We start from the raw sequence: 27,331 nt of genomic DNA, 5'->3' as shown, positions 1-27,331 counted from the left end.
GAACTCTGCTATAGCTAGTTCACCAGATGTCTTGAACACTCTCACTTTGGAGACAGCTCAGCCTTTTTTCAGGTGTCAGTAATGAAGAATAGAACGTACAGTCTGGATCTCATTTCAAATTGGGTATGATTCCTTTAATTTCTCACCCGCCTAATTAACGTTGAATTAATTCAACATTAGGCACATGGCTTAGCTGCAGAACTTCTCGAGAAGGTACAGAAAGTCTCCATCCTGCCATCACTATTTCTAGTCCAGAGCAAATCCTATCTATCCCTGGATGACGCCAAGGCTAGCAGTGATTTTGACCTCTATATAAGATAGTAGAAAACCTCAAACATAGTTTAACCATTTAGGGAGGGGGGGGAAAAGTAACAATAATTCAACTTTATAAAAAGAAGCTTGTTTGGAGGTTCTAGCAGGGGAGCGCAGCTACTCGTATACCCTCGACCGGAGACCAGTCCGTCTCTATCGGGGAAGGCCGTCCTCTTCGACTGAGCGCGCAGCTTCGGGAGGGATGCACATGGAGCGGTGAGGGAGGAAGGGGACACCCGCCTAGCCAGCCAGATCAGCCGAATCAACCCTGGCGATCAATGGGGTGACAGATGTCGCAGCCAGATCGCCCTCACATCCACTACACTACTTCCACTACCCAGCCGTCGCCACACTCCAGGACGCTTTCCGGATCCGCGCGGCAGCTCCGGCCGAGACCCACGCACAACTGAAGACCCACAGAACAAGATAAGTGGAACTCTCTGAGACCTTGGACTCCAGGCTCGGCAGACCCAGGGACAGAGCTTCTCTGCTTGCTCCCACCACCACAGGTGACAAAGGGATTCTAATCAGGAGCCCCACCCTACCCTGCCCTGTCTGCTTCCATCAACCACCCAGGGATCGAATTGTGCACAGGAGACCCACCCTACCCAGATAAATACCCCACTGGCAGATTTCCACTCTCGACACTACTTCCACTACCCAGCCGTCGCCACACTCCAGGACGCTTTCCGGACACATCATAAGACACTAAATACCCATCTTCTGGAATTGTCGTACCACATTTGATAGGGTTCAAATATGGTAACACCTACAAGGGTGATTAGAGGTCACCCCAAAAGCCTCTATACCTCTCGGAAAGACTGGCAAGCTACCGAGAGTATTCCGCCCGCACGGAAGAGCCTGGCAAGCTATCCGCTGTGTATTCGATATGCCAAAACCAGTAACTACAACTGGTCTCATTCACCTGACCCTGAAGGCTTCACCGACATGGCAGCACTGAGAAGGATGAGAAAGGAGAGGCCGACAAAATCTCAAGGCCGACCTAGGCTGCCACAACGAAGGAAGACAAAAATGATCGTCTGTACTTTCAATGCACGTACGCTAGCATCAGATGCATCCATCGAGGACCTGATGGTACAAGCGCAAATGATCAAGTACGACATCATTGGTCTGACCGAGACAAGAAGGCACGAATCTCACCATGCCGTTTTCGACACGGGAGAAGAATTGTTCCTCGGAACATGCGATAAAAGAGGTGTTGGAGGCGTCGGTGTCCTTGTCAACACAAACTTGGCCAAGAGCATTGATTCATTGGAATGCCTAACAACCCGAATTGGACGTTTACATTTGAATAGATGTGGCTCACTGCCTGCAGTTTCTATCTTCGTTGTCTACGCACCAACATCTCATTATGATGAAAGAGAAATCGAGAAGTTCTACATGGAGCTAGAGAAGTTCTATAAAGAAGACCACACCTTCTACAAGATCATTGTGGGTGATTTTAATGCCAAGATCGGACCGAGAAGATCAGCTGAAGAACTTCACATCGGGACCCATGGCCTAGAATGGAACGAACAGGGTGAGAGACTGTCTGAGTTCATCATGTCGACCAAGACCATTCATGGTAACTCACAGTTCCAGAAGGCAGAATCTAAACGATGGACATGGGAGTCTCCCGGTGGACGATTCCACAATGAAATAGACCACATCATATTCAATCGACGGTTTTGCCTGACTGATGTCGCTGTTGTCCCAAAATTTCGAACCGGATCGGACCACCGTCTCCTTCGTGCAAAATTCTACTTCACAGAGCGGGGAGAAAGGGCTGCAAAGTTCAAAAAGAGAACTCCCAGAATGACCACCAACTGGGAACTCTTTGGTACTATTGCGGCAACATGGGAAGATGCCATTGTTGACAACATTGACGAGGAATACGATCGACTGGTTCAGCACCTCCATGAATGCGCGAGGAATGCCAAGAGAGAGATAGCCACAAAAAGTCGCCTATCTTCGAAAACTCTTGAGCTAATTCGCCAGCGTGGTTTGGCGCATGCCTCAGGCAACCGCAAGCTAACGTCCGAGCTTGCAAAGCAGTGCAGAGATGCGATCAAGGAAGACCTCAAAGAGAGAAGAGCAGAAGTACTGGTAGATGCGGCAGAAGCCGGGAAAAGTATTCGTAACGCCCGCCTGTCCTTCGCCAACTATAAGACCAAGATGACTGCCCTCCGACGTCCTGATGGATCCATCACATCCTCCAGAACGGCAATGGAGAAGATTATCCATGAGTTCTACTCAAATCTCTTCGATAGCCATGTCCACTTGCCGACATACCAAATTCCACAGGATGGGTATGTCGTTCCTAACGTTCTCCCTTCCGAAATCCGACACGCCATTTCGTTGGTAAAGAAGCAAACAGCACCCGGCCCAGACAAGGTCAGACCTGAACACCTGAAGAACCTGCCATCAGTACTCATCAATACACTGGCTTGGCTCTTCACTCGCTACCTGTCTGAATGCAAGGTTCCGTCCCAATGGAAAACCAGCAGGACCGTACTACTGTTCAAGAAGGGAGACATCCATGACATTGGCAACTATCGCCCGATCTGCCTATTGTCTGTCATCTACAAGCTGTTCACTCGAGTCATCCTGAATAGGATTGGCAGAACACTAGATGAAGGACAACCATGCGAGCAAGCAGGGTTCCGCAAAGGATTCAGCACCATCGACCATATCCACACGGTAACCAAGCTCATTGAGGTTTCTCGGGTGTTCAAGATGCCGCTCTGCTTAACGTTCATTGATTTAAAGAAGGCCTTTGATTCTGTTGAGACGGAAGCGGTCATTGAAGCCCTAGCCAATCAGGGCATTCAAGCCCAATACATCAGGATCCTCCATGAGCTGTATTGCGGTTTCACTACCAGGATCTCACCATTCTACAAAGAAGTGATCGTTGATGTCAAGAGAGGGGTGCAGCAGGGTGATACCATTTCACCGAAACTCTTCAGTGCCACCCTTGAGAACATCATGCGACGACTGGAATGGGAAGGAATGGGAGTGAAGATAGATGGTCGGCAACTACACCACCTCCGCTTTGCTGATGACATTGTTTTAATAACACCAAACATCAGCCAAGCGGCACAAATGCTGGCCGACTTTGACCGTGAGTGTGGAAAGGTAGGACTATAGCTGAATCTTACGAAGACAATGTTTATGAGAAACAGCCTTGTTCCTGACGCCCCATTCGCTCTCAATGGAACGACCATCTCCGAATGCAACAGCTATGTGTACCTAGGTCGAGAGGTCAACATGAGAAATGACCTGGCACCTGAGCTGCTCAGGAGGAAGAGAGCGGCTTGGAACGCCTTCAAGAACGTCGAAGAAATAGCTAAGAGGACGAAGAACCTCCGGCTCCGGGCACATCTCTTTGATTCCACTGTTCTTCCTGCATTAACATATGCCTCAGAGACCTGGGCCCTACGCAAACAAGATGAGAACGCCATTCAGGTCTCCCAAAGAAGAATAGAAAGAGCTATGCTTGGAATATCACGTTTCACTCAAATGAGAGAACGAATCCGGAGTTCTGACATCCGTCGACGATCAAGGATCAGGGACGCTGTCTCATATGCCAAGGTGTCGAAAATCAGATGGGCTGGTCACGTAATGAGATTTAAAGACAACCGTTGGACTAGAGCTGTTACTGATTGGATTCCACGGGATGTCAAGAGACCGCGTGGCCGCCCACCTACCAGATGGTCAGACTTCTTTGTCAAGATCATGAACGATCGGTTTGAGGCCCTCCATGTTCCCGGAGCGAAGAGATGCCATTGGGCTACACTAGCACGCGACAGGGACAAATGGAGACGTTACTGGCGCCCGCTCGAGCAAATCGACGACTAACGGGAAGTTAAGTGAAGTGAAGTGATAAAAAGAAGAAGAGAGTACTTTCTTTTAGTTACAAGCAGGAAAAAGCAAAGCAGCATTTCCATGCCTTGTGACTATTCAAGAACTTTGTTTTAATTTGTTGTTCTTGTCTAACACTGATTATTTATGCTCGAAAAGTGCTGTATGGAGTCTGTCTTTTTCCGTATGTAGGTTAACCTCATTCTCTTCTGCTTATTCCTTAGAGGGGTCCATTATTTCATTAGAGGTTGTTGGCTTTTTGTGCTTTTGCCAAATCTCTCTTTAGATGCTCTCATAGTTATACCTACACAGTCTTATCAGATCAAACCGACAAAGGAAAATGTATTAAATCCCATTTCGTCTCCAAACCTCTGTCTCTGTTTTTCGCAAGGGCAGGTCTGAATGTAGCATCATACAGAACTTTCATCCTAGCCTTCACACATTCGTTCCTTCATCAAGCACTTAAGGGCCGTCAGGTTGCCACTAAGATGATGCAGTCACGTGACTCAGGCATATGGCTTAGCTGCAGAACTTCACAAGAAGGTACATAAAATATCCATCCTGCCATCACTATTTCTAGTCCAGAGCAAATCCTACCTATCCCTGGATGACGCCAAGGCTAGCAGTGATTTTGACCTCTATATAAGATAGTTGAAAAACTCAAACATAGTTTAACCATTTAGGGAGAGGGGGAGAAAAAAAAGAACAATAATTCAGTACTTTAGCAAGAAACCCCTTTGACTTGGGCTGAAATAGAGGCGGTGCACAGACGAGTCCTCTCTCACATTTGAGTCTTGGAGAACTTGCTCACATTCTTTCCAGAATGATGAGGAAGGAGTGTTACAGGCCTGAAACACTTATACAAGGTCTGCAGGGAGGCTGGACAAAAGACTGGCTCCTGGGATCTGCTCCTGTCGTTCCACAACGTTCCACAGGAGGGAGACAGAGGGCACTACATGGCTTCTGTTCTGAACAGGGTGAGCACCAGACAGGAGGATGCAGATGAGAAAGGTGACTAAGGGTCACCCGTCTCTCCAGATGATCTGATGTGCTGCCAATAAAGAACCCTTGGCGCAAGCCTTCGAGTCGTGAACAATTTTATAGAGTCGTGAGTTTAATTAATTTATGATGCGGGACAGGTGTAACTTTCAGAGCACATAGATACCCAGTTCGTGACTCATAGCTAAAAGTTCATCACTAATTTCTACCACCTTGTGAACTCAGTGCCTTAATAATCCTTAATCAGTGAGACCTGATATCACTTCCCAGCTCTCTCTGCCCCTGTGGGTCTTTTGCACACGGCTTATCTTTGTGGACATCATGCCTCTCTAAAGAGAGAGAGAAATTCCTTCTTGGTACAAACTTAGATTTCCCTTCAATTTCCGTTTCCAAGTCCATCTGTTGATAGCAAATATACATATGCATTCTATTCTTTGTTAAAACTTTTTTATTGAACCACTGTTAGAACGACCCTTACGAAAAGGAAGCAAAGTTCAAAAATGGTTCTGAAATTGGCAGTTTAAAAAGTATGTGCCAGGAACCCAGAGCAATAATACCGCAGGTAGGGTATTCGTCTTGCACGTGACTGACCCGGATTCAGTACCTGACATTCCATATGATTTCCTGAATCTACCAAGAGCAGTTCCAGAGTGCACAGCAGGAGTGACTCCTGAGAAGCAGGGTGTGGGCCCAAAAAATTAATTTAGTAAAGTAAAGTAAAGGCCCTCCCGTTGATCATCGATTTGCTCGAGCAGGCCCAGTAACGTCTCCATTGGAGACTTTGTTGTTACTGTGTCTGGCATATCGAATACTCTCGGTAGCTTGCCGGGCTCTCCGAGAGGGGCGGAGGAATCGAACTCGGGTCGGCCATGTTGGCTGCATGCAAGGCAGACGCCCTACCCGCTGTGCTATCGCATTTTAAATTTTAATTTAAAAATTAAAAATATGTGCCCAATCATAGAAGTCTACTATATAAGAATCTTGCTGATTTCTACAAAATTTCCTCCCCATGAGCACTGGTGGAGGGATGGGTACTGGGTCATTGTATAACTGAAACCCAAACACAGAATTTTGTAAGTCTACAACTGTACCACATGGTGTTTCACTAATAAAAATAATTAAAAATAAATTTTTTTTAAAAAATTAAAAATAAGTAAATAAATAAATTTCCTCCCCATGACCATTACAGCCTTGGTTTTGCTTTATCTGAGCTATTTTCTTCCTCGGGCTGGAGCGATAGCACAGCGGTAGGGCGTTCGCCTTGCATGCAGCCAACATGGCCGACCCGAGTTCGATTCCTCCGCCCCTCTCGGAGAGCCCGGCAAGCTACCGAGAGTATTCGATATGCCAGACACAGTAACAACAAAGTCTCCAATGGAGACGTTACTGGGCCCGCTCGAGCAAATCGACGATCAACGGGAGGGCCTTTACTTACTTACTTTACTTATTTTCTTCCTCATTGAGGCAACTTGCTCAAATGTCCCCTGGCACCTAGTGTGCTCCTGGCTTGTGTTTTTCTTTTCTTTTCTGTCTGAACTGTCCTTTCCCCTGAATAGCTCCAGTAGACCTCCCAGTTCTAGTTTCCATAGTTATCTTTCCCTTCTCTCATTCCGCCTGCATACCTGTGTGATACTGCATATAGCTGCTGCACAGGTCTCCTCATGTATGCAGTAACTGTGCTGCCTAATGAGGTATGGATGGTCGTGATGCCACCAGGCTCCATTGTGCCTAATAAGGAGGGGATATGCTTTATAAACGGTTGGTGCCTGGGTGGACTAAATTTTTTAAAATTTATTTCTAGCATTTCAAAAAGCAATTTCTTCCCTTCTCTTTGGAATCTCTTATCTGTGTGTCTGCCTCCTTTGTCTGGCAGGTCAAAAAAATTTCAGTCATTTATTGAGAGCTGCTTGGTGAAGAATCACAGTCAGAGGCCAGCCACAGAACAACTGATGAAGCATCCCTTTATCCGAGACCAACCTAATGAGAGGCAGGTCCGTATCCAGCTCAAGGACCACATCGACAGGACAAAGAAGAAACGAGGAGAGAAAGGTTAGCAGAACATTTGTACTTCAACTAGGACTACAAGAGATGGACTGAGTTGGGGGTTCTTGATGTCTTTCAACATCTCTGGGGCTTCCGCATGGGGCTGCATGATTCTGTAATGTGAGGGGCTGCCTCGGAGATTGCAGCCAGTGGGGTTCAATAGGGTGAAACTGCACAATGAACCCTTTGATAAGAGAATAGACTAGTGAGAAAGATTCCCTTTTCCAGGCACTGCATAAGAAGTCATAGGGAATGCAACTCTGAAGTGGTTTAATGGAATAAGTTCGTCTCTAAATTCCAATCATTATTCATGTTTAGAGGACTATAAATTCCCAAACCCTCCAAAATCTAAATTGGCATTTTTCTGTATTGGCAGTCTTTATCATTTCAGTTTCTGTGCCTTGATACTCATTTTTGTTTCATTAAGAAATCCACCCCTCTCGGAGAGCCCGGCAAGGTACTGAGGGTATCTCGCCCTCACGGCCAAACCTGGCAAGCTCCCTGTGATGTATTCAGTATGCCAAACACAGTAACAAGTGTCACAGTGGAAACGTTACTGGGTCCGCTCGAGCAAATTGATGAACAACGGGAGGACAGTGACAGTGACAGTGAGAAATCCAAATGAATTTTCTTGTAGCTATTGTGATATAAAGGAGGTTTCCAGGCTTACTGGGTAGAGCATAGAAGATTAAGTTAATAGATCATTTAATACTTCACTTTATCTTCTGGATTAAGTTTCATATGACTACTGATTATACTAGACCATCTTTTCCTTTCCTTTCTGGAAAGAATCTGAGTTCGAACTTGGGGTCTGGGACCGTACCCCAGCAGTTTGAATAGTCCTTAAAAATCTCTGAATCTCCTGACCATGTGGGAAAACATGTGGTCCAGGACAGATTTTATACAAATTGGAAAGTAGAGAAGGCGAGAAATGAGGAAAGGGGTGAGGAGAAATCTCTCCCTAGCTGGCAGACAGATGTTGGTTGGGAGGAAGCTGGGCTCATAAGAACATGTGGGGATAAGCATGTAGGTTAAGAGAGTCCAAGGCATGGGGAGAGCAAGGGAGGGAGGAAGTCCGGGAGTAAGGAGGGAGAAATGTGGATGCTTTTCCTCCCTTTCATCCTCTTCTGTTTTCATCCCTGTTCTTCAGTCTTAAAAGGACCGGTGGGAGGTGGGAGGTAGCACAGGACAAGGGGTGCGCCCCCTTTTTATTTTCATTCCCTTATTTCCTATCTCTGCGATATGGCTAAGTGGGATCTGGGAACTGGGTGCCAGGGATACTGTGGGCGTCTGAACCAGTGACGTCAGCAAGGACTGCAGAGAGGGAAATTCTCACAGGAGGCTCAGGGGCTGTGGTTCTTCTGCAGCCCACCCAGCTGACTCCCGAAAGATCATCAGCTTAGATTCGGGAGCTGAAGGTCAGGAAACCTAGCCTAAAAGGAGACCCCCAGCAAGGCTTAGAGGATGGAGAGGGAGGAAGTGACAACTTGAACCCAAGAAGAGTGAGGGTAGACTTCAGAAGGAACAGTCAAGGCAAGGTCTGTGAGTCATAAGAATGATTTTCCCAGGACCACAGTATTAGGGTTGGTCTTGGGCTACGCCATGAAGTCAATGTCTTAAAAATATATACTTATCTATGCATACATATGTGCACATACATAATAGGAGTATTAGGACCACACCAAGCAGTGCTCAGGGCTTATTCCTGGCTTTGCACTCAGGGATCACTCCTGGTAGTGCTTGGTTGTCCACATGCTTTGCCAGGGAACAGATTGCATTGTTCACATGCAATCTACCTTAATCTCTGTACTATTTCTCCTGCCCAAGGAAATATTTTAAGATGGTGTGTCAGTCTTGCAATCATTTAAAGCCAACTTTAAATTAAAGGTCACTGTGAGTGTATAGTTGATTAAATTCTCATATTCTTATTTTCAGACTGAAATACTGAGTTCAAATTCCAGCTATATCCGTTTGTAGTTAAATGTACTTCACCCTAGTTTTTCATCTTCAAAATAGAAGTGGTAACCCCATTAAAGTCACTATTGCCTGGCATATTGAAAAGGCAAATTAAGTTCATGATTATAAAATGTTTCATTGCTGACTGGCACAAATACATATGCACTAAATGTTAGATGTTAGTTTTAGACAATACATTACCAACCTCTGATTTCTCAGTATTATTAAGGGTTTCTTTTTGAGAATTCAAGATATCTTTGTCCTTAACCTTTAAAGGAAAAACAGGTAAAGCTTGTGCCTTGAGTTATTTCCACATCTTTGGGGCACAGATTCCTGATTGTGACTCAGAACTCACTCTCATAAACATAGTTTTAATGTGATCATTCTCTATACAGTAAAGGAAAAAAATTCCTAGTAGTAGATATGCTCAAGAATAATAAGGTAATTCAAGGAACCTAATTCTGTTTAGTTTTAAAGCCACCAGAAGCCCTCAATTTTATCCTCTTTTCCAAAATGGATAGAGATTAAAGGAGGTCTCATTCCATTTTCTCAGTTTGGACAAATGATTTAATATGGTCCTTCTGACCCTTTTTTTACTTTCTTAGTCACTCCATCATCGGGTTTGGAAAAATCAATGAATTTTAATATGTATAGCCTTATGATTTTTTACCTGATATTTTTCTCCTAAGATATGTTGACACATGCTAATTTAAGTCAGTAATATAAAAGCAATCAAACCAGACTCTGATGAAGTATTAAAATTGAGGAACCTGACAAATGAAGGTTTTACACTAGAGAGTAGAAGTAATTGGATTAATTGTGTGCTGCTTTGCCTTGCTATAATTTCCTTTAATAGATAAAATTTCTGCATTTTACTTTGAAGTCCCTGTTCATTAATTTCAGGAAACTTTGAAATATTAAGCTTTTAATGTGGAATATTAAAACACTCTAAAAAAATTCTTTTTCTTTCTATTTTGATAATCACTCTCTATCACTGTCCTCCTGCTGTTCATCGATTTGCTCGAGCGGGCCCAGTAACATCTCCATCGTGAGACTTGTTATTACAAGTTATTATTTATGTTTGGCATATCGAATACGTCACGGGGAGCTTGCCAGGCTTTGCTGTGTGGGCGAGATACTCTCAGTAGCTTGCCAGGCTCTCTGAGAGGGGAGAAGGAATCGAACCCAGGTTGGTCGGGTTGGCTACACGCAAGGCAAACGCCCTACCACTATGCTATCACTCCTATAATACTTAAATAAATTGCCCGAACTTGATATACATCTAAATATATGAACAAATAAATAAGCAATTTTTCACAAATACATTTGAAGTCAACACTTTTGTCTTCTTTTCATTATCCCTTCAATAGCAACTAACTACTACAGAATTCAGGCATGTTCACATTTATCATCAAATCTATAGCTACTTTTATGTGATTGCTGCCTCTTGGTGGTAACATACCCAAATTGCCATTTCAGTTTTTTTATTGACTCATAAACATGGTGAAGGTTGTGAGCAAAAGCCCACGGTTATGATGGGGCAACAGTGGTGTGACCTCCTCTCTTGCTTAAAGACTCTTCCTTAAAGTCTCACTACTAGGGGCTGGAGTGGTAGCACAGTGGTAGGGCGTTTGCCTTGCATTCGGCCAACCTGGGTTTGATTCCCAGTGTCCGATATGGTCTCCTGAGCACCGCCAGGTGTAATTCCGGAGTGCAGGACCAGGAGTAACCCCTGTGCACCGCCAGGTGTGACCCCAAAAGCAAAAAAAAAAAGTAAAAATAAAAAAATAAAGTCTCACTAATATCCATGTTGGCCGCATGCAAGGCAAACGCTCTACCACTGTGCTATCCTCCACCCCTCTCGAAGAGCCCGGCAAGCTACCGAGAGTATCTCGCTCGCATGGCAGAGCCTGGCAAGCTACCCGTGATGTATTCGATATGCCAGACACAGTAACAACAAAGTCTCCAATGGAGACGTTACTGGGCCCGCTCGAGCAAATCGCTGATCAACGGGAGGACAGTGACAGTGACAGTGACACTAATATCCAGACAGATCTTCTCAACAGGTCTGTATAGGGAGCAGCACACTGTATCAGATCTGTCACTCATTCTCTGATCGGGTTTTCTCACCCGGACAACTATCTTCTTGTGACTCATTGTTTCCTGAGCATGCCATGTGCTGAAACCTCAGCATAACTCATGTGATTATGTTACTCGGACTCTTCCCTCCATTGTTTCCATCTGCCATTCCCTGGAAGTGGGCACTGACCCTCCCGAGGGTCAGTTCCTCTGTTCCTCTGCTCAGTTCCTCTGCAAAAGTTTGCTATACTCTTTCCCCATTATGACCTGTAGATTTAGCTGCTCCTTTTCCTAATATCTCATTACTTTTTTATGTTCTTCTGTTTAGTATATAATACTTTGAAAAGAACACCAGTATGGAGTTGGAAAAATTCTGGATTGATTCTGAATCCAAATGTCAGATTGACCTTTTATTTAATGAGATGGTATTGGTCATTCTGCTTCATCTCTTATAATCTAAAATCTTTGTTTGAAAAGTGAGTGTTATATAAAATGATTGTTAGGAGGAATAAATGTAAGGCCACAGATAAAATGCAGCTTGGGAGACACCCAGTAAAACCAAACTCATTTTCCTAAACTCTGATTATTTCCTTCTCCACCTTGTCCATTTGATCTCCTCTGGAATAAAAACACACAGTTTTATTCATTATTGCATATGATCTTGCTTAACATATTACTGAATTAAATGAATGTCAACAGAGTGGTCAATCTTTCTTTTATGTATCAAGGTAGTTAAAGTCAGTTTGTGAATCCATATAAGTTCTAATACAACTCCTACTTTTAAAAGGATTAATACTGTCAGTAGTGGACCACTGGAAAAATTGGTTTGAGTGGTCTTATCATGGGAGTTCAAACATATGAAAAAGTTTTATCTTAATTGATTTGTCATTGTGTTTGAGTGAATATGAGACACTAAGGAGAGATAGCTGCAGTCACTTGGGACAGTCTAACTATTTTAGTTATATTTACCTCATGGAATCCAGGTGTGTGAGCAGTGTGTGTGTGTGTGGGGGGGGGGAGGGGGTTGGACACACACAAGGCCTGGACTCTCTCTCAACTCTATGCTAGTGAGAACTCTTTAGCCCTCAGACTACTCATATGCAAAATAAGGGGTTTGGCCTCATCTGAGCTGCAGCATTTTCTTGGCACTAACCTCCTGTGAGTCTCTGCAGATGAGACAGAGTACGAGTACAGCGGCAGTGAGGAGGAAGAGGAGGATAACGACTCGGGAGAGCCCAGGTAGGCAAGAAGACACATCCCCACTTTCCATGTTCTGAATTGTGTGTGTGAAATTCATTCTTCTTTTGATTTATTGATCCATTTCGAAGGCTCTAGCAGGTGGTCCTACATAATTTATTGCCGTAAACACACTCATTAATTTGGGGAAATTTTTTTTGGCACACTCAGGAAAATAATGAAAAAGAAAGTCTTTATCTTGTCCCCCAAGATTTATGGTCTCTATTCAAGAGCCTGTTTCCTCGCCTATATAACATGTAGACCAGGTAGCAGGCAATTAACTGAGGGACACATGACTAAAAGGACCTAAAACTGCAACTGGCTGGAGATCTCAGTGGCGTTTTAGACTTCAGTTATTCACTTTGTGACCTCCTCCCTCCAAAAGCCCAGTCTAGCAGCCATTATCCTTGTCACAAGCCCATTTAGTTTTGCTACAGGAGAATACAAAAGGAACTGATTTTCCAGAAATCAAATTATACTCTAGGGGCTGGAGCAATAGAACAGCGGGCAGGGCATTTGCCTTGCACGCGGCTGACCCAGGTTCGATTCCCAACATCCCATATGGTCCCCCAAGTACTGCCAGGAGTAATTCCTGAGTGCAAAGCCAGGAGTAACCCCTGAGCATCGCCGGTGTGACCCAAAGATATATATATATATATATGTATATATATATATATATATATATATATATATATTAGAGGAAATCTCTAAATAGGAACTCTATGTCCACTCCTGTTGTCACATGCTGGAGGACAGAAGCAAATCCTGCTGTATTCACTCATGGGTTTCGCTTGACTTCCTGCTAGTCTTCATTTTAAACAGTTATTTACAAGAAATCAAGGCCCATGTGCTCACATGGTTTCATGCACACTCATTACTGAGTAGAACTTTCAAACTGAATTATTGCTAAACAACCAGTAGCGGGAATGACTGGGCCTACACAGGGTCCCCCACATACCCCAAGGACTCTCAGGAAGCCGAACTGAAAAAGAATTCTTCCCATCTGGTACTTTGTGTGCCGAACTGCTCCTCTCTTTTGCTACATAAAATAATGACTGTCAACCAGTGACAAAGGAAATGAATATTCTGGGGCCAGAGCAATAGTACAGCTGGTAGGGTGCTTGCCTTGCACTTGGATTCAATCTCCAGCATCCCATCTAGTCCATCAAATACACCAGGAGTAATTTCTGAGTGCAGAACCTGGAGTAATCCCTGAGCACTGCTGAGTGTGGTCCAAAAACAAACAAACAAACAAAAAACAGAAAATTTAAAAAGAAAGAAAATGGACATTATTACAAGGCAAGGGAACAAATACCAATTGAACCCTGCTTTTGCCAAGCTCACCCAGATGGTCATGCCAGCCCTTCTGATTCTCTCCTTAGAGCTGAGTCACCTTGTATTCATAATCATTTGCACGGATGCATGCTAGGTTTCTTTTAGTGAGCTGTCCTAGGCATGCCTCAACACTGCTCTAATTGTGATATGTTGCTGTATCCTAGCAAAGTTCCTGTGCCAAGTCCAGCTTGTACACTCTGCTAATTAATCTTCATGAACTCCAAAGGAAAAAAAAGGGGACTACAGTTATCTCATTTTAGAAATGAGGTGACAGCCCAAGGGTGGCAAACCAGGTCATGCACAGAGTTGCTGATTGAGTCACTCCACAGCACAGGTCACCTGTCGTTGGTTCAGTGCCCCACCCTTGGAGACTGGTTTAGAGTTCAACCCAGAGACTGAGAGCTTTCAATGAGACTAATTAATGTAATCTGACAATCTCTATCAACAGACATCTAAGCAAGGTCTTTCTGGGGTATTTTACTGCTGTATTTCCTGATGAATAATAATAAAATATTAAACTTAATAATAGCATAATAATAATATTAACTTCATTAGCTTAATAATAACTTTTCAAAACAAATAACTGCCACCAAATCCCCTCCCCACACCAGGTATCCACATCACTCTGCCCCAGTGCAAGCATGTGGAAGGCATCCCTCACGAAACAGTCTGTCCATCTGTGAGAGGCCCTTGGGCATAGTCACTGCATCCCCCAGGCTCAGTCCCCTTTGCCCTACCCAGAGCCTATCCAAAGCCCACGGGGCACTGGCTTGCCCTCATGTCCCCTTCAGACTGTCTTCTCTCAAGCTCACCCAGGTGGCCTGCACCACCTCCCATATGGGCTGCCTCCACCCCTCTCCCATTGCTCTATCTTCAGGCGTTTGACACGGGAAGATGACCGTGGCCCTGGTCCTCGCAGGAATCACACTCCTCGTTCCCCACCACATGCCCTGGAATGCCTGAAGGCTCCTCCTGCTCCACCTCCCCAACCAAGGCCGCATCTAAGCCTTGGCTCATCAGTCTGACCTCAGAGAGCTTTCCCCTGGTCAACGAGCCTTACCTCGGCTTATCTATCACTACTTGTATCTCCTTCAGAGACTACTCATGCCTAAAATTATGATCATGATTGTTTCTCAAGTTAGCTGGTGTCTATGTTCCCCATAGAGAGAGCTTATTTAACTGCAGCTATATCCACTCTAATCAAACACAGAGCCTGCTCCACAGGAGATGCCCAATGATTATTTAAAGTAGCATTTCTCAGCCCTTTCTTGTTTCCCTGGTCCAACTGATTCTTCCCCTAGTCTCATGTCATGCCTTCTATTGACATGATCTTCACCTCGGGCTCTCCTTGGAATATCCTGGGAGCTCAGAGGGGGCCCAGGGGACCATAGTTGAGAAACACTGACTTGAAATATTAATGTCAAGTCAACACTGGCAGAAAAATCAAAACAGCTGGATTCATATTAAGGATCTGAGCCATTTTCATGACCCCCACCACGTGGCTGCTAGGCATGACCACGGAGCCTGAAACTTTGTGCTCACACCGTTAGAGGTGAGTGATGTACAACCCCCACCACCCCCAACCACCAGACACATCTGTGGAACTTCTCTGTGGTGTTTTCTGGCATTTTGATTTCTATTTTCCCTGGGTACATGCATGCACCACACACACACACACACACACACACACACACATACACTCACACAAATACACACTTGCACAATCACCATTTTACAACAGAGAAACGGAGGCTTATGGGATGCCTTAAAGGCTTCGAGTCAGTGAGATGAATTAAAGACCTGCATGCACCCTGTATGTCTGTAACCACATGAACTACCTAATCTTTACTGGTGTTGCCGCCAGCGACAACACCAGTGTTCTGGATAGCGACAAAGAGGAGAAAGTCCTGCCTCATGTCATCCAGGGCTGAGGCTCTTTCACCCCCTGGCCCACCCATCCTGGACAGCCTGTCTGGGATTGCATCCTGGGGTCGGTTCCAGGAGTCCGGGAGCTATTCTATGAGAGTAACCCCCTGCTCCAAGTGGTGGAGACCCCTTAGTGTCCTCAAACCTTCGTGTTCATTTGCTGGCTCTGTGCTCGCATCCCTTATCCAGAAAAAGGAGAACATTCTCCGAAATCTTCAAAACAGAGAGTTGCATTGTCTGTGATGTGACCCTGGGACCTTACCAATCCCATCAGGATGCAGCCCGCTGATTTGCAGTGGTCGCTCCGGAAACGACGACGGAGCACTCACTTCTGAGCTTGACTGTCCCTTGGGATGGGGGGGAGAGGGGGACAAGGCATTGAGGCAGGCTCCAGGAGCTTGTGCTCAAGCCTGTAGCTTTGTTCCTCAAGGGCGTCTGAGTTATGTTCCCAGGCCGGTGCCCCCAGGCCCCGGGGAGCCACAGCTCCTCGCTTGGGCCAGGACCTGAACTCTTCTCTGCTGCCCACAGCTCCATCCTGAACCTGCCCGGCGAGTCCACTCTGCGGCGGGACTTCCTGAGGCTGCAGCTGGCCAACAAGGAGCGCTCGGAGGCGCTGCGGAGACAGCAGCTGGAGCAGCAGCAGCGGGAGAACGAGGAGCACAAGAGGCAGCTGCTGGCCGAGCGGCAGAAACGCATCGAGGAGCAGAAGGAGCAGCGCCGGCGGCTGGAGGAGGTAAGGGCGCTCGCAAGACTGGGCCGGGCCGGGTCGTCTTGACCACGGCCACGCGGCCACGAGGCCCTGAACCCAACGCTGCAGGAGAGGAGGTCGAGGCCCTGCTGCCCTAGTGAGCAGAGGCCTCCCGGGCCCGGTGGTGCGAGGTTGGTGCGGCCGCCGGGAAACGCGGGTGCGGGCCAGGCTCCCCAGGCCTGGGTCAGGCTCCTCAGTCGTCGGGCCCCTCGCCCGCGTGGAAATCCACACTTTTCCCCAGCGTGTCCACTGCCCCTCACCCCTCCGAGCCTTTCGTTTCTCTGCTCCTGTCTGTCTCTCCCCGCTGGCCAGGGGGGCCGACCTTTGGTGGAGGGAGTTTGCAAGCCCCGGTCAGGTCAGAGGAGCCAGGAGTCACTTCCACTGATTCCCACCGGACACAGAGCTTGTGGCTATTCCCGAGGATGCTGGGGCAGGCCGTGGTGCTGGGATGACCAGGCCACACCCAGCAGTGCTCAGGGGCCTCAGGGGCCACAGCTAGCAAGGCTCGGGAGGCCATGCAGTTGGGGACAGGGCACTCTGCATGCACCCCAACCCCTGCGCTGTTTGCTGGGCCCTAGAAGGTAGGCGGGATGGCCCTTTCACCCTGGTGTAGCCCAAGTGCCTAGAACAGAACTGGACACAGAGCAATGCCTCAGGTACCTGCAGGCGTGAGGGAAAGAGCAAAACAGTGTGCGCCAATGATGGAGAGGTGGGAACTGGGCTAATAGCCGGAGTAACGAGGGTGGTAAATGGAATATCAGGTATAGAAAATGTGTCATTGGTGCTTCTTTGTCACTCCTTGTACTCTGAGGAAGGCATTATCCGAGCCCTTTTTCCGCTGGCATGTGTGTGTGTGTGTGTGTGTGTGTGTGTGCGCGTGTGCGCGCATACGTGAATGCAGTTTGTGGGGGGTACATGCAGTGTGTGGTGCATGTGTGCGGTTGGGTGTGTGTACGCTCTCCCTCCCAGCTGTGGTTGCGATGCTCTGTGCAAGACGCGGTTCCACAGCCACACTTGGCCTGCATGGCACGTTCCGAGGAGATTCCCACCCTTGTGCACTTAGCTGAACATTACAGCCTCCTTTCCCCAAATGCGCTCAGAGGTCTCCTTCCTCTGTCCGATGCTCAGGCCTCTGGGCAGTCAGGCCGCCAGAAAGCTGGGCTCCTGGAGAAGCTGGTGGCAGGTGAAAGCTCTACTAACTGCCCCAGAGTGAAGGTAATTGTGCAGTTCTCCCCAGCCCTGTCACGCTCTTCCTTGACCACTTACGGCCATTCTCTTGCTTGATTGGGTGGCCACGAAGGGTGGGGCCATGAAACAGATTGCTTTTAAATGGACACATCCAGGTTTAGCCTCCCTGGTTTCAATCAGCGAGGCCTCCATTTCAGGCTGCAGAACATCCCACCAAACGTCTCTGCATGCCTGAAACTCTGACAGCAGGATGATAATACCCAGGGATGCAACTTGCAAATGACTTGTGTGTGCCAGGCAGCAGGTAAACAACTTTGTTTCTATCCAGGTTATCATCATTAACTCTTCATGTTTATCCATGATCTCTCTGGCAACGTGCATACAATACCCATCTGACGGGGGAAACTGAGGGAGGGGAAGTAACCATTTTTCAGTCATGGTTCTGGTAAACACCAAGGCAGAATGCACGTAGGTCTCTCATAGGTCTCTCTGATCCCAATACTCAGGTCAGACCTTCAGTGATAAGAACAGTTCTAAGCAACTTTGAATGATGAACCTCAAAACCGTCTCATGTGAACTCTGCAAGCAGTAATGGGCCAGGAGTGCCTTTCCTGATCTCAGGATACAAGTCTGTTGTCAGCATGAATTCTCAGCACATAGGGACTTGGAAGTTCCCTTCTCTTCTGCTCTCAGGATGGCACCAGAAGCAGACAGACAAAGGCATTGCTGTGCGGTGAGGCAGGTTGAAGGGAATCCTGGTGCCAGGGAGGTTGTTCCAGAAGGAAACCACAAAGCGGAGGTGCCTGCCTCACCTGACCTCAGATTCCTGAGGTCACACAGGGAAGTTGGCAGATATTCCTTGCAACTGTGTCCTGGTTTCATCCCTTTTAGTCCACCCCAGCCAGTGTGACCTTGGTCCTGGTTCCACCAAGGCCTCTGCTATTTGTCTGACAGGCTTGTTCCTCAAAGCTCTGAGTTGATTGCCTGGTGAGCAGCTCTCTGAGGCACTGTCCCCAATCCTGCCCTCCCTGCCTTGTGGTTTACTCCTCCTGAGAGCATTTCCTAAGATCTCTACCTTGACAATGCCTTGTATCCTGGAAATTATCCACCTTTTGCCTGTCCCCTGCCTGGTTAGTGCATTCCTTGCCTAGTGATTGATTATACTTAGTTTCAAACTAGAAACACCACGTAACTCCGTAACTCTAGAAAATCCTCATTGGCAGTCCACAAAGCATCTAAAATACTCAAGGATGTGAACTCAAGATTTCTGAAGAATGTGTATATGTGTCCAGACACACATATACACAGACACACATGTTGTGTGAATGTATTTTCTGTTTATGCTTTTAATGTAAGTTCTTTTCAGGAAATATGTTGTATTATTTAGTTTAGGTAAATTCTTTTTAGATTTCCTGTTTTGATTTCAGTTTTGTATTTTTTTAATTCAAGTAGCTAGAATAGCAGATCTGAAGACATACCATATGACAGGAAGTTTATTCAGCATGTTGTGTAAATTATCTCATAGGATGAGATATAGTGGCCACCAGACTGAAGAAAATGTATTTGAGGGACTTGAGTGTAGGACATTTGCCTTGTATGTGACCAACCTGAGTTTGATTTCAGGAACCCCATACGTGTCCCCTGAGCCAACCAGGACTGATGGCTGAGCACACAGCCAAGAGTAAACTCCGAGCACTGCTGGTTGTTGACAAAAACAAAAGAAAGAAAGAAAGAAAGAAAGAAAGAAAGAAAGAAAGGAGCCACCCAATTTTCAAAAAAATATTAAGATAATGCATTTGTCCATCAACGGGGGGAAAAGGCTCTTCTATTTTTATTCAATGAAGTTTAAATTTCTACCACTTGACTAAATAAAGGACAGCTTGTTTCTCTCTCTGGCAGAGCTGGGGGCTAGGACTCAAGTGTTAGGGCATCTACTCTTGATGTCGGTGGGCCCCACGGGTGACTTATGTGAAGTGGGGAGGAGAAAGACGGTCACTTTCTCCCCACCCGTCTCTGCCACCCGGGACCCAGGGTTACTGGGTTCTTGTCTCTCCTTGCAGAAAGGAATTTCAGAAGTAGACAAGCAGTGAAACAAGTAGATTTTATTTGGAGGATTTTTAGGTGCGGAGGGAGAGAGAGAGAGAGAGAGAGAGAGAGAGAGAGAGAGAGAGAAACATACTCAAGAGAGAACACAGGCTTCTCCAATGGTGGAGAGAGAGAGAGAGCCCCTACACACATCCTAGCATTAGACACAAAAGCATGAAAGTACACATCTCAAGGGGGGAGATGCGGGCGACACATGTGCTTGGGAACCACATGAGCTCAACAACGTGGATGCAAGCAGCTCATGGGCTCGGGCAGCATATGTGCTCCCTTCCTTTGTTCAAGGCGGCCTTTATAGGATTTCTCCAACCTTCCCCCACGTGGGGCTTCTTCCTAGGTAAAAGTCCATTGCTAAGGAGGTTACCAGGGAGGTTGGGAGTGGTGATGGTCTTCTTTGGACTGAATCACTGGAGTTAACCAGATTGAAAGGGAGGTCCAAAAAAGAGGAATTTCATGGGGAGAAGGCCTATATCCTCAGGGTCTGGGATGGTCTTGGATGATCTTATCAGGCCTTTGTTTTCTGTGTCCACAAGGTGGATCATTCCTAGAATTCTTCCTTGAAACTTTGTTTCATTGCAAAGGGCCTTTCCCTATTTACCTGCCTACATCACTCTGATCATGTTTTCAGACTAAACTTGAGCAGAATATTTGTGGTGATGCTTAGCTTTGATCACCATCACAGTCACGGTCCTCCCATTATTCATCAATTTGCTCGAGCAGGCCTAGTAACGTCTCCATCATGAGACTTGTTGTTACTGTGTTTGGCATATCAAGTACGTTACGGGTAGCTTGCTGGGCTCTTCCATGCAGGCAAGATACTCTCAGTAGCTTGCCAGGCTCTCCGAGAGGAGCAGAGGAATTGAACTCGAGTTGGCCATGTTGGCTGCGTGCAAGGCAAATGCCCTACTGCTGTGCTATCACTCCAGCCCTAGCTTTGATCAAAGTGTTTAAATTATATAGGTGACATATATTTTTCTACTTGCCTTCTGTAACCCTAGAGTGCTTCCTAGAACCATCATTTGGGGAAGAGTATCTTTAAATCACAGGAAGGAATAAAATTGATCCATCCAGCGGCAGTCGCTCCATGGGAGTCAACTTTATTCTCCAGAGAATTGTGTTTCAACTGAAAAAAACTCATTGAAGGCCCTTTGAGACAGGATATCGTCAACCAGTTGTAAAGACAGTCAATAAGAAAAATTATTCTTTGGTTCTTTCCCCTGATTTTTTTTTAAAAAAGAGAAATATCATGGGGCTGAAGAGATAGTACATTGGGGACAGGGCTTGAGTGACCTGAACTCAGAGTCCAGAGTAAGCTGTGAGAACAACTGGATGTGGCTGGAACAAAATAAAACAAAACAAAATATTAAAAGGAATATGCACCAGTATCTTACTGGTAAATGATACAGAAGTAACTAAAACATGAAATGAGAGTCTGGTCTCAAAATGTATCCCTCAAGCCTCTGGTTTTGTGTGTCTGGCTAACAAAGGATGTTGGACTCAATTTTTTTAAGGGTCGGGTAGGGAAAAACTGTTTTCCTATTCCTATAGGCTGTCACTTGAAACACTTATTAAATTCTTACCTTGTCTCTGCAATTCTGAAGCTGCACACTGTTATGTCAGCAGGAAAATCTCATGGTCGGTAAGCTCTTGACTATGGTATCAGAAGAATCCCATGACAGAGGTGGAGCTCATGAGGGCACACTTGCTTCCCCAAGACGAGAGGAAGAAAAATGATTGACTGGGGTAACCCAGACCAAAAGTGGCAGCATTCATTGGTTTCCCAAGATGGTGCATGGTGGTCCTCCCTTGGGGTCTTATAGCTCTCTGGTTTTAGGCAGTGCTGGAGAATGACATGGGTCTCAGTTTGAATACAGACTGCTAGAATTTTTAACAGTATTTGATTTCTCCTTCTGTAGTAATAGAGAAAACACTTAGAGTGTAAAAAGTCATTGTGAGCTGTCCTCTATGTGAGAACACTGCATCCTCACCTGACATATGGAACCACAGAATTAGGTGCCTGAATTCCTGGTAAAAGTCATTGCCCCCTGGAGCTGGAGCAATAGCACAGCAGGTAGGGCGTTTGCCTTGCCTGTGGCTGACCTGGGTTCCATTCCCAGCATCCCATATGGTCCCCTCAGCACCGCCAGGGGGAATTCCTGAGTACAGAGCTAGGAGTAACCCCTGTGCATTGCCAGGTGTGACCCAAAAAGCAAAAAATAAAAAAGTCACTGCCCCATCCCAAAGACTCTAATTAAATGGCAAGGGAGATTATAGCAACAGTACCACTAGCAGCAGTGTAGTCTTCCCTATCTATGATGAAAACAGGCATTCAGCAAATTGTCACCCAAATGCTCTTCATTATTTTTTCCATGTCGCTGTGTTGGGAGGAATGGAGCGCTACTGTGGGAGACTCACGCGGAAGGCATGGGGGTCTGCTGGGACATTAGGCAAGAGAGCCGGTGCAGGGTTTCATTGAAGTTCAGAGGCCAAATTAAGGGGTTTAAATTTCATTCTTATAGGACACCAGTGACAATCCAGGAATTGTTATCTCATCTGCATTTTTTTTTAATGAAACATTGACAGTTGCAAGAGATGTTGTTGGAATAACGCCAGCCAGGGTAAGATAGATGGGACCAGAGAGGATGGTGTTTTGGGTGTAGGTTGGTGTAGTGGGAGTTGTGGGCACATTTGAGGGAGGGTAGCATGTCAAATTTGAGGAATGGGAAGATGGTATGATTCAGCATCACAGACAAAGGAGAGCAGACAGTTACAAGGGTTCCTCATGTTGGACTGTAGTGTTTGGGTGGAGAACTGGGTTTGAAACCAAGAGGGTAAGGTCAAGGTGGTAATGCAAAGAGGTTAAGATGCCTTTGATATAGGCAGTGGCAGTGACAACTATGTCATTGGATTTTGTAGATTTTTCCATCGAAGATAGATGGAAGATGGGGGGTAAAATGGGAATGACTAGGGTTTGGTTACAGATGACTACATTGAAAAGAGAACAAATCCTATACTTGAGTTCTGAGAGCTCAGAGAAGCTGGAGAGAGGCCTGACAAAAAGGAGAATGAAATAAGGAGATGTTGATAGTTACCATGGAAACTCAGTATTTGAGCACAGGATGGAGCTAATGGCCCAGTTCTGCATAACACTGCTTAAGGTCCTATAAGAGAGGAGCAATCACTAATTTGTATGACAAAGAAAAAAATTTTCAAGTATGTTTTTGTGTGGTAGAGACACTCCTGTCTTCTCTTTGGGAGGAAAGGAAACAACCTCTAATGTAGTCAGGAGATATAGATTTGAAGTAAAAGTCTTCACTTTGGACATCAGGGCTCTGTACCACACCAGCATGCCCTAGTGCCTCTCTTAAGAACCCAGACCCACACCTACTTCCTGTGCTCCACAAGGAGATACCACAAAACTGGTTCTTACCACTGAAGCTGTCCTGAGGATAAACCCAGAAAATGAAAATGAAAGAATTTTGTCCACTGCCAAAAGCTGGACCAAACTTGCTTCTCAATTTCTTGCTAAATCCAGTTCAGATATTGCAAAGGAGACTCACGTTATGCTTCAGGACAGAGAACATTTTGTAATTCTGTGCTCATCAATGGGAGCTTTTGCTCTCATTCTCTCTCGGCATTCATATTTACTCTGGTAACCAGGCCAGTCCCTGGTTACTGGCAAGGAGCCATGCCAAACTGAGCCCAAACCCAGAGCTTCTACTGCTTAGTCTTTGGACTTAGTCGCTTTCTCTAGATGTTTATAAGCCAAGAGCATTGGTAGGGCAGGGAGGGAAGCCGAGTACCCTCATATAAGAACTCTGAAAAGACTGATGAAAGAGAACTTGGGGAAATTCTGTGAAGAGGGATATTTGGCGCAGAATTGTCTTCCATTTTTAGTTGTTTCAGCTTTTCTGTGCCTCAATTTTCTCATTTGTGAAAATAGAAAATATAGGGCCAGAATTAAACAACACGTAGGACATTTGCTTTGCATGCAGCCAACCTGAGTTAGATCCCTGGCACACCATATGGTCCACAGAGCACCACCAGGAGTGATTCCTGAGTGCAGAGCCACGAGTAACTCCTGAGCATTGCTGGGCATGACCCAAAATAGCCAAAAAGAAAAAAACATTAGTGTTGCTATCTCAGAATAAGGTAAAGGTAAAGGTAAAGGCCCTCCCGTTGATCATCGATTTGCTCGAGCGGGCCCAGTAACGTCTCCATTGGAGACTTTGTTGTTACTGTGTCTGGCATATCGAATACTCTCGGTAGCTTGCCGGGCTCTCCGAGAGGGGCGGAGGAATCGAACTCGGGTCGGCCATAGTTGGCCGCTTGTAAGGCGAACGCCCTACCCGCTGTGCTATCGCTCCAGCCCAGAATAGTGATGAGGATTAATTAAATTAATTCACAGACTGCCTTAGAGTAGCACCTACACTTAGAATGCACTCAAAATAAAAAAAGATGCAGGGTGTTGTTTTATTGAAGTAGATTCCTTTGGTTGGAGTCAGAGATATAATTTCCAAAAGTTGAAACTCATTTATGTGTAATAATAAATGTATTAAAATAAGTCTCAGAAGAATTTTCATTCAGGTTTTGAAAAGAATGTTATGATAACAGTAGGAATTCCTTGTGTTAAGACTAGTGATAAATGTCATGGCTAGCTAGCAGATACATAATAATCTCCCCTTAGATATAGGGGGATACTTTTCAAGTCCTCTAGAGTGGCCTGGAACCATGGATAGTACCAAGTCTAATGTACTATATTTTTCCCAACACATACATACCTATGATAACTGAAAATTTTAAATTAGGCATAATTTTAATTTTAAATGGCTTATTGCAATAAAGGTAATTGAATGTAATTTATCTCAAATTGTCTTCTTGTACATATTATTTTGGGGACTGTGTTTGACCAGAGGAAACCAAAACCAAGACAAGGGAAACTACACATAAGCAGATACCTTATGTGAGAAGGCAAAGTCCATCAACTTTCTAGTGGAGACCAAGGTTCAATTCTAACCCCGTGGCCTGGTACCCACCACCTACCCTTCCTGCACATCCTGCTTCCCTACAGTCACAATTAGGAAGTTGTTTACTTTATAGGCTATTGTGAGAAATTAATGGGATTGGCTGCGCAGTAAGGTTAATTTAATGCCTAACAAAATTGACAGTACTGTTGGGTGAATATTTTATTATTATTTTGAAATTGATGATTTTAAAGTTTTTAGCTTTGTTTGTGTTAAAGGTTTTCTATATTCAAGTTTACTATAAGCTGAACTTTGTAACAAAGCTGAGGAGTTAGTTCAGGGATTAGGAGGCATGCCTTGCATGTGTGTGACCTGGCTTTGTTCCTGGCTTCCAAAGCAGGTATAGCATTGGACGTCCATGAGCACTACCTGATGTGGCCCTAGTGGCCCCCAGCACCAAGGATCTGAACAGCTCCACATCCTTGAACCTTAGCATCAACCAGATGGCCTTGCTGGCCATGAATCACATGGAGAAGCTCGCAGGCCAGGCCCTCTGAGTATCATGTTGCAACCTCACCCACCAAATCAATCTTTTCCATTCCCCGTTAGGTCTCTTTTCAAAGCATACCCCTCTCAGTTTGTCTTGCTGGAATGTTTGCCTGATGTTGCCTCTGTAGGATCAGCTGCCTTTCTGGAATTCTCTCCTCCTAGCCTGAGGTAGAGGACCTTCCCCAAAAGAAACTCTCTCAGTATACTCTCTGATGAGTTTCTGGAGTCATTTCCAACACTGTGTAATCATGGTCCCATCATTGCCACCACAGAGCTCATCTACCAGCATCTGAACAGAACCATAAAAGAAGGGAGATGTTGAGATGTCCAAATTCAGGAACTACAGTCGCTTGGAAGAGACCTTTTCACTGAGAAAAGACAAAGCAGAAAGTCAAGGGCAAGTACAGCAAGAGGCTGGCAGGGGCTGGCGCCCAGCTCTGCTAGTTAATGTCTTTGTGGTCTGGAGTGGGAAATGACTGATCTATGCCTCAGTTCACCGATTTATGAAAGAGATGATAGCAGCCTAAAAGCATTAAGTGGCTTGACACAAAGCACTTAAAACCATACCTGACACGAAATAAGAACGTGAGCCAGTCAGTTCAGGGGAAAAGTCGTTCAGAACAGGCAGCATCTGTTTCCCAAGATCTGCCTTGTTGCTGCTCTGAGCCATCTCTCCAGGTAGGGCCTCACGGTTGCAGGAGCCCGTGCCAGCCTGTGGCAGCCACAGGGGATTGAGAGTCAGCAGTGCTGCCTTCCCACCCACCTGACCACCCTCCCAGATCCTCAGCCCCCCAAAAAGCACCAAGAGCAAGTCGAACTCCCCCATTTCGGGGCCTGGAGTGTTAATTCATTGGCACTGCTGAGAAATGTCCTTTAATTCACTTAATCATCAACTCCGGGCATCCTGATGTGTCCTGTGCACGGCAGCCCCTGGCGGGAGGCAGAGCAGCGCTTTATTCCTGGATGTCATTAGCAAGCAGCTCCAAGACTGAGCGCTTTTCAGCCTGGCATTGGCTCTATTATTTCGATAACTGAACATAAATTATGAAACAGCCAGGAGCCCGCCAAGCAAACTGAGTTTTCATTGTCTGGGGCAGCACCTGCCCGCAGGCCTCTGACCATGGTGTGCATTTCTTTGTGCACACCAACCAAGCTTGTGTTCAGGAGGCCCTGGGTTAGCAGGAGGTAGACCAGGTGCTGCTTGGCGGTGGATCCTAGTAGGATTCATTACTGTAACTTATCTGCCAGGCTGCCGGAGGATTGTCTGCCCACTTGGTCACCAGAATTCTGTGATAGGAGCAATTTCTGCCGACATTAGGACGTTAGGTTTTACTGTAGCTTAAAATACTACAGATGGGTCAGGAAGAAAGTCGAGGAGTGGATGCCTTGAATGCATCTAAATTGAATTCTAACCTCAACACCACACAGCTGGTCAAGCACCACTGGGTATGACCCTGGAGGCCTTTAAGCACTGCTGGGGCAAATCCAGTGGTCCCTACTAGCTCTAGACCCAAGAAGCACCACATCCTACAGTCCTGACTGTGAATCACAGGTGTGGTTGGATTAGTATCACCAGGAGGATCAGCACAGCGGTAGGGCATTTGCTTTGCACGCCGCCAACATGGCCGACCCGAGTTCGATTCCTCTGCCCCTCTCAGAGAGCCCGGCAAGCTACCGAGAGTATCTCGCCCGCATGGCAGAGCCTGGCAAGCTAGCTGTGATGTATTCGATATGCCAAACACAGTAACAACAAAGTCTCCAATGGAGATGTTACTGGGCCCGCTCGAGCAAATCGATGAGCAACAGGAGGACAGTTGACAGTGGATAGGAGGATACTCTGGGAAGGCCAAAACACACAAAAAAGGTGCTGCTGATGCTAGAAATCCTTTGACCTAAATGTCTTCCTACACTTCCAAGGAATGAGAAGGGTACACTGGTATTTCACACCTCCAGCATTTCATACTGTGGAAAAAGAAAAGCCTGAGGTGGCTGTGTGACCCTGGCTGCTCTTAGACCCTGCAGATGGGTGGTT

General features: G+C 46.0%; 1 protein-coding gene across 4 annotated transcripts in view; it reads left to right on the top strand.

Annotated features, from left to right (window-relative positions):
• TNIK (TRAF2 and NCK interacting kinase) overlaps positions 1–27,331 on the top strand; it is a 478,684-nt gene that overhangs the window by 342,646 nt on the left and 108,707 nt on the right. For all 4 annotated transcript variants that reach the window (XM_056110725.1, XM_056110723.1, XM_056110724.1 and 1 more), the window contains exons 10-12: positions 7,046–7,221; positions 12,423–12,489; positions 16,276–16,480. In XM_056110725.1, coding sequence (XP_055966700.1) covers positions 7,046–7,221; positions 12,423–12,489; positions 16,276–16,480 — 448 coding nt within the window. The remainder of the gene's footprint in view (positions 1–7,045; positions 7,222–12,422; positions 12,490–16,275; positions 16,481–27,331) is intronic.

Source organism: Sorex fumeus, unplaced genomic scaffold, assembly GCF_029834395.1.
Source record: "Sorex fumeus unplaced genomic scaffold, SorFum_2.1 ptg000010l, whole genome shotgun sequence".
NCBI classification, from domain to species: Eukaryota; Metazoa; Chordata; class Mammalia; order Eulipotyphla; family Soricidae; genus Sorex; species Sorex fumeus.
Note: the sequence above shows the minus strand (reverse complement) of the source record. Positions and strands in the feature narration are given on the sequence as shown.